This window comes from Pelodiscus sinensis, chromosome 4, assembly GCF_052426305.1.
Source record: "Pelodiscus sinensis isolate ZL-2025 chromosome 4, ASM5242630v1, whole genome shotgun sequence".
Lineage (NCBI taxonomy): Eukaryota > Metazoa > Chordata > Testudines > Trionychidae > Pelodiscus > Pelodiscus sinensis.
In genome coordinates, this window is record NC_143055.1 from 61,005,973 (window position 1) to 61,013,785 (window position 7,813).

Sequence of the window (7,813 nt, forward strand, 5' to 3'; positions counted from 1 at the left end):
TACTTGTGTTTTATTAAACATCTTAGCAACATTATGCATATTATACACCATTTAGATTTCTTTAGTAATTAGACCTTGCCACGAATTGTGGGTTTAGGGATGGTTTCTGCTGCCTAATGCTCAAAATAACTGTTTTTAATTTTTTTTCCATATTATCCCTGTTTCAGACATTCTAGATTCCAACAATCCTGAAATGTAACCAATGATTCCATCTAGATTTTGGAGTCTCATACTTGATATTAGATGGGGGTATAGTCTTTTGTGTACCTTAAGCCAACCTGCTGGGTCTAGTGTAGATCTGGCCCAGTTGCCTAAGCTAGTACTCTATTTGCTACACCAGTGTTTCTCAACCAGTGATAAGAGTACCCTTAGGGGTACTCAAGAGAAGTCTGGGGGGTACGTACATCAACAACTGAAATTGGGAGAACTGAATTTTTTTTTACAGTGCTTTAGTGTTTTGGTACTTTTTACACCAAAAAAATTCATCGCTCGCCTAGCTAAGATCAAGTTGTTTAAACAAATATGTTCCAATGGTAGAAAAAAATGTGTCTGAAAACTGTAGGCACTGGGGGTACTTTTTTTTTTAAAGGGGTACTTTATAAAAAAAAAAAAGGTTGAGAAACTGTGCTACACCATCCTTCCCATATATTTTCTCACCCTACCAAATGTGGTCTAATGACTAGAAATGTGAAAGTATAACCGTGTACACAGTTAACTGATGAGCCAGAGCTAATCAGTTAAACCTTCATAGTTACATGCAGATAAGAGGCAGGGGGAAGCCTCTTCCCACCCAGGGCTCCACACTGCCTTTATCACAGGCAACAGCATGCGGGTTGGGGGAGGGGGGAGAGAACGGGAACTCCTGGGAACAACTGCCTCTCTACATTTAACTGAAAATTTCAGCAGTTACACAATTACTTAAATGCAGGTTTACATCCCTACTATAACAACTTTTTCAGGTGTTGGTGTAGCAACTGCACCATTAAGCTGTATTCTGCCCTCTGTAATACCAACAGATTCAAGAATCAGAAAATAGTTCAGTTTTGTCAATTCAGAGAACTGAAGCATAGCATGCAGACTATTCCTCAACTTTATTATTCTACACTGTTAACATATGCAGCATTTGATAGTGACAGTACAGAGCCGATCCATTGAATAAAATAGCATCATTTTTACATAGAAATGCCCATTTTAAATTCCCTTTGCAGTATTAAAAAAACCCTATGAACAATATGCTCTCAACCATTACTTTTACTCTCCAGTGTTTCATATAACCAATTTGTATAATTCTTTCAAGACTGCTGCACCTAAAGGGACATTGTTTCCTTTGATCTTTGTATGAAACATCCTGATATCAGTGAGAGTACTGAGTGTATAAAGCGTAAAATGTGTACTCACTCCAGAGTTTCAGAAGACAACACACAGAAGCACCTGCATTTCCCTGTGCCCTCACATTTATGATAGAGTGGAAATCGTATACATTCCATTATTTATTGAAAAAAATGTTGTCATTCTAGGTTTACATTAGTATCTCTTGTGCATCTTAACAAGAACCACTAGTAACTACACAATGAAACCCATCCACACTGAAGTCAGTGTATATTTTCATAGCAAAAGAAAGAAGTACGGCTCTGTTGATCATTTTCACACATGCGTCTGACCCACTTTAATGTTTAAGATTTTTTTCAAAAAAGATGTCACTAACATTTATCAAAATGATCATTTTATAAAGCATTTAATAGCTAAAACAAAATATTAAAAGTGAGGACATCCCAGAAGTTTATAGCTTTTAATAGTAGCAGTCATAAAATATGCTTATATAGAAATCCATGTTTATCTGAAAAACAAAGTGTAAATGGTATTTCACAAAATGTAAGTTTAATTTTCTTAAAGAGTTTTTGGTGGTTGAAATCTCTCCCTGGTGATTGTTTACTGACAATTTTGCTATTGTAATGTTAAACAGGATCACATATTTTAGGATTAACTTTAAAATGTTACAACTCTTCATAAAAATAGTCAGCCAACTATTTTCTCTCATTTCAACAGTAATAGTGAACATTATGGGAAACAAATTTCAAACAGACAACCTTTTGATTGAAATTTAACGACTTTCAACCATTCAAGTACTATGGTCCCTATATACATTTCTATGCAGCTAAAAAGACATGGTAGACAACTGAGCACACTGCCACCAAATCGTAAGAATTACAAAATTATTAGACTTGAATCAAACTGTACCTTAATCTTTTAATTAAAAATAGAAGACTTAGGTAGACTATATAGCAAATAAAACAGCACGCTAGTGTGCTCTATATTAAGGCATACCTTTAAATGCACACTTCTTGTGATCTAGAAGAAGTTATTTACAATTGCTACCGTGTGAAAGGAACAAGAATGTAACTGTTCTGCAAAACTGAGAAATACAAAATATCTGGAAGCCTACATTTTCAGAGTACAAAAGTAACCCTCAGTTCTTGTGTGTCTTACAGGATCTCTTGAGGATTTTTTAAAGCTGGAGGTAAGTTTGAGGGTTTTGATTCTTCATCGAGAAGTACCAGATCTTCAATTTCACGTCCTTTGTACTTTCTTTTACATATCTTTACAATAACTTTCTTCTTGAGAAATAATTTCAAAGCTTCCCTTGAAGCTATAGCTTTGGCATTTTCCTTACTTTTTCCACAGCCAGTACCCAAATAAACAGATTTGCACCTCAGTTCACAAACTATATTTTCATGAGAGCTTTTATTTTGAGGTAAGTCTGCAAGTTCCTTCAGAGGAACAAAAGTTACATCTAAACTGGCTTTCACAGACTGAATGGATGAGTTTAAAAGTTCTGCGTGATTCACATTGGGACTGAAACCACCAACAGCAACCAGCTTCCAGGCCACAGATTTGTACAGTCTATTGAAAAAAGGCTGTCTTTCTTTTGCATCTTCATTTGTTAATGGCTTCCATGATACTTTAGCAGGACTTCCACTAGCCTGTGAGCTGCTTTTGGAAGCCACCGGTGGAGTGCTGGCCTGGGAGCCACTTTTGGAAGCTGCCAGCAGAGTGCTGGCCAGTGAGCTGATCTTGGAAGCCGCTGGTGAAGTGCTGGCCTTAGAAGCCATCAGTGAAGCGCTGGCCTGCAGAGCACTGGCCTTACAAGCCAGTGGCGGAGTGCTGACTTGGGAGCCGCCCTTGGGAGCTGGTAGCGCAGCTGTGGTGGCCTGGGAACTGCCTTTGGAAGCCGGTGGCACAGCCGAGAAGGCCTGGAAGCCACCCCTGGATGCTGGCGACGCGGCGGCGGCCTGTGAGCCGCCCTTGGCAGCTGGCGGCGCAGTGGCGGCGGCCTGGGAGCCGCCCTTGGCAGCTGGCAGTGCTGCAGCAGCAACCTGGGAACCACCCTTTGTGGCCATTGGTGCAGCAGCGGTGGCCTGGGAACCAGCTTTGGTGGTGGGTGGCACAGCAGCAGCGGTGGCCTGGGAGCCGGCCTTGGCCGCCGCAGCACCGGCCTGGGAGCCAGCCTTGGCCGCTGCCGTTGGCGCAGCACCGGCCTGGGAGCCGGCCTTGGCCGCCGCAGGACTGGCCTGGGAGCCGGCCTTGGCCGCCGCAGCACTGGCCTGGGAGCCGGCCTTGGCCGCCGCAGCACTGGCCTGGGAGCCGGCCTTGGCCGCCGCAGCACCGGTCTGGGAGCCGGCCTTGGCAGCTGCCGCCGACACAGCACCGGCCTGGGAGCCGGCCTTGGCAGCTGCCGCCGACACAGCACCGGCCTGGGAGCCGGCCTTGGCAGCTGCCGCCGACACAGCAACGGCCTGGGAGCCGGCCTTGGCAGCTGCCGCCGACACAGCACCGGCCTGGGAGCCGGCCTTGGCAGCTGCCGCCGACACAGAAACACCCTTGGCAGCCGCCGGCACAGAGACACCCTTGGCAGCTGCCGGCATAGTGCTGGCCTGGGAGTCGCCCTTGGCGTCACCCTTGGCACCCGCTGGTGCAGTGCTGGCCTGGGAGTCGCCCTTGGCAGCCAGCGGTGCAGTGCTGGCCTGGGAGTCGCTCTTGGCACCTGCTGGTGCAGTGCTGGCCTGGGAGTCGCCCTTGGCAGCCAGCGGTGCAGTGCTGGCCTGGGAGTCACTCTTGGCAGCCAGCGGTGCAGTGCTGGCCTGGGAGTCGCTCTTGGCAGCCAGCGGTGCAGTGCTGGCCTGGGAGTCGCTCTTGGCAGCCAGCGGTGCAGTGCTGGCCTGGGAGTCGCCCTTGGCAGCTGTGGGCACAGTGCTGGCCTGGGAGCCGCCCTTGGCAGCCGCTGGCATAGTGCTGGCCTGGGAGCTGCCCTCGGCAGCCTCCGGCACAGTGCTGGCCAATGGACTCTTCTTCTCAGGTGGCAACACACTTTCAGGTTTGGTTTCCATGGTTGGATTTGAATAATTCATTTTTGACTCTGTTCCAGATGAAGGAGTTGCTGAAGTTCGATTGATATCTGTAGTGGTTTTATGATTAGCTCCTTTTGTTTCTGTTCCTGCCCCTGACATTGTGCTCTTTTCTTGGTTCAAGCTAGAGGATGGCAGTAAACACTCTAAATCTTTCCCTGAATCTTTTTCCTGCTTCTTCAGCAACATGCTCTCCGTCTCCTTGGAAACTTCTGTCTTTGTCAACTTAGCATCATTTCCAGCATCCTTAGAATCTCTGCTTTTGTCAACAGCTCGTTTCTTGCAAGGTTCCTCTACCCCTTCTAAAAAACACAAATAGAGTTACGTCCTTAGTTCCATAACTATGAAGTGTAAGTGCTCTGTCTATTGGCAATTGTCTACTGGGTGCTTTGCGGCAGTTTCCCTTGCCCCCTCTATGAGAGGCAGCAGTACTGGGGAGGGGGAGGTGGGGCAGGTGGCACTGTGGAGATGGTGCTGGGGGGAACCGACTTTTAAACTAGCTCCCCCCAGCACCAGCTTCCCACCCCTTGCTGCCTCTAATACAGAGGCAGCAAGGGGCGGGGGGAATGCAAGTAGTTGATCCAACTAACTGATAAACCTAGGCTTATCAGTTACTCAACTATTCCCTTACATCCCTAGTTTAAATCAGTGGTTCTCAACTAAGATCTTCCAGAGGATATATCATCTTGTCTACAACAGTCTAACTTTTTTGTACTTATGTCTGATTTCATAAACAAGTAGCTTTAAATTGAAGTTTGGGCTATTCAAGACAAATCAGAATCTTGAAAGAGATACAATAGTTTGGAAACAATGAGAACCATTAAACACTCACAAAATCAAGAGTTTGAAATCTGGTTCCAAACATTATCTTGAAATTCCAGGACATTTCAGTCTCAGAAATATATTCTAAATCTGGGTGCTATGATACAAACAGATCCAGGGTTCAAATTCAAGGTTTTGGCTTGGACACTGCTCTCTTTTGCTTATTATTACTACAGAGCTCATCAAAGCACTGTTTTCTTTTGGAAATTGTTTTAACACTAGACCTTGTAGTGGGTATGAGTACAAAAGTTGATATGCTTCATATATGGTTGTCATTTCTACTAGAAAACTCTACTACAAGCACAATACTATTGGAGGAAGGTCAGAGGACAAATGCCTGCAACACCTTAAGAAACCTGTTTAACCAACACTTTTAACTCACTAATTCAGAAGCATCTGATGCAACCAAACAGCATTGCTATAACTATCATGGTTACAGTTGGGACAAATGAGAATTTGTGCTGCCATAAAACCAACATTGTGGAAGCTTTTAAATCCTGGTTAGTTCAGCAACTACTTTATTAACAAAGTCGGGAATCGGCAAACTCTCATCATTTGAAAATCGTTTTCTAGACTCCTAGGTATTGTCACAGCTATGATCTGCTAACCATTGCTACTTGATATGCCTCTTTTCTTCACCTTGGCAACCAGTTCATCTCTCGTCGTGTGGGCGGGCGCATGGGTCACTTTGATGCCTTCAGCCATTTCCAGCACCTTTTCCATCACTGACAGCGGGTACCTGGGCAAGGGAAACAACGGGAGCGAGCTCAGCGCCTCTCCAAGCCCGCTAACGGAGCGATCCTGGCGAGGCGGGGCGCCCCGACCCCTGCCAGTGCGGCTCTGCCGCCCCCAGCCCACTCACCGGCAGCCAAGGAAGACGTGGTTGGCCCACACCATGGAGAGGGAGACAAGGCGCTGCAGGGCCCCGCTGTCCCCGGCCGGCGGGGCCCCGGCGTTGCGCAGCAGGAACTCGCGGCGGTGCCGCCAGTGGTGCTCGGGCTCGCAGTCCCCGCGCAGCGTCTCCACCCAGGCCGTCTCCTGCCGGCTGCGGCCCAGCAGCTCCGAGGCCGCGGCCTCCGCCATGTTCGCGGCTCGGCCCCGCGGCGCCTGCCCGCCTCGCTCCCGGCTGAGGTCGCTGCTGCGGCTGCTGCCCGCCTGCGCGCGTGTCGCGAGCCCGGGCCCTCGCAGGGCCTGGCGCCCTCCCACCTCGAGCCGCGGCAGCGGGCACGCGGGGATCGCTCTCTGGGCCAAGAACAACGGATGCAGCCGACCCGCCGCTTCCTTCCGTCTGTCCATTATGACCTCACTACCGGTGTAGCCGCCCGCCTCCCACCGCCGGAGAAGGCAAGCAGCCAGATTCCTTCCCAGCGTGCTCTGCGGTTCGAACTGGCGCCCGTCTCCCCTCCCCTCCCAGAGCCGAGCCGGCCGGCAGCGTTTAGGGAAATGGCGGCCGGCAGTGCCCAGCATAAATAGGAACGGCCGTCCAGGAGCGATTATGACGTCACCGGCGGCGCCTCCGTGCGGGGCGGGCGGCGGTCAGAGGGGGCGCTCAAGGCACCCGGGTGCGCAGTGGGAGTCTGGCTCGTTCAGCGCGGGAAAGGTTCCTGGGGATCTCGGGTCACCTCCGCGTGGCCCCGGGCCCTGCACTGGCTCCTGACCGCACGAGACCCCAGGGCAGGAACCTGGAAGCGCCGCACGTGCCCTTTGTCGCTCTGCCCGGACACACGTGGGGCTCCTTCGGGGCAGCTCCCCAGGGCTCGGTCTCCGGCCCGTGGCTGGCCCCAGGGCATCTCCGCAGAAAGGCAGCTTCTTGGGTTCCACTTGGAGGGTCCGGTAGAAGAGGCAGCGGCAGCAGCTTGCTGACTGGGCGTGGTGGAGAAGAGCTAGATGAGTGGGATTCGACCTTTTTCATGTGTGGATCTCTACAAAATTGTAAATGGAGCGTCTAGATTGGCACGGACGCTTTTCTGCAAAAGCACTTTTTGCGGAAAAGCGTCCGTGCCAATCTAGACGCGCTTTTCCGCAAAAAAGCCCCAATCGCCATTTTCACGATCAGGGCTTTTTTGCGGAAAACAAATCTGAGCTGTCTCTACTGGCCCTTTTGCGCAAAAGATTTGCTGCCTCTACCCCAGGCGTCCCCAAGTCAGCCGCTGCTGAAACTGATCAGCAGCTGATTCCAGGAAGCCCAGGGCAAAAGGGACTTTTGTGTGAACGGGAGCAGAATAGTATTTCCGCAAGAAGCACTGATTTCTTACAGTAGGAAGTCAGTGCTTTTGCGGAAATTCAAGCGGCCAGTGTAGACAGCTGGCAAGTTTTTCTGGAAAAGCAGCTGATTTTCTGGAAAAACTGGCCAGTCTAGACACAGCCATTAAGTCATTCTTCACCTCTGAACAGATAGTTGAATATGTTTTTCCTACTGTTGAGGAGACTGGCATTCAGTTTCACAAGATTGGAGAGTAAGGGGTAGGCTAAGTCCACTAGAATCACAATTGGCATTTCAATGTTGCCAGTGGTAATCCACCAGTTGAGAAAAAAAGACTGTCCCTATTTGTAGCTTTCTGAACAGTTAATGTTCTCATATATGAGCC

General features: G+C 49.0%; 1 protein-coding gene across 1 annotated transcript; it reads right to left on the reverse strand.

Moving 5' to 3' along the window:
- Positions 1–1,477: 1,477 nt before the first annotated feature.
- On the reverse strand, positions 1,478–6,663 carry CDKN2AIP (CDKN2A interacting protein). Its single transcript, XM_075930272.2, has 3 exons — positions 6,088–6,663; positions 5,834–5,964; positions 1,478–4,705 (listed from the first exon to the last, which is right to left on the reverse strand). Exons 1-3 carry the CDS (start codon positions 6,519–6,521, stop codon positions 2,484–2,486), a joined length of 2,787 nt encoding a protein of 928 aa, XP_075786387.2. The 5' UTR covers positions 6,522–6,663; the 3' UTR covers positions 1,478–2,483.
- Between the last annotated feature and the right edge of the window lie 1,150 nt (positions 6,664–7,813).

What these genes read in the sequence shown, in the direction of transcription:
- CDKN2AIP (XM_075930272.2), bottom strand. Translation starts at nt 6,521, where the DNA reads ATGGACAGACGGAAGGAAGCGGCGGGTCGGCTGCATCCGTTGTTCTTG. An exon ending in CACGTCTTCCTTGGCTGCCG is followed by an intron (nt 5,965 to 6,087) that starts GTGAGTGGGCTG and finishes TCCCTTGCCCAG; the next exon opens with GTACCCGCTGTCAGTGATGG. An exon ending in AGGCATATCAAGTAGCAATG is followed by an intron (nt 4,706 to 5,833) that starts GTTAGCAGATCA and finishes TGTGTTTTTTAG; the next exon opens with AAGGGGTAGAGGAACCTTGC.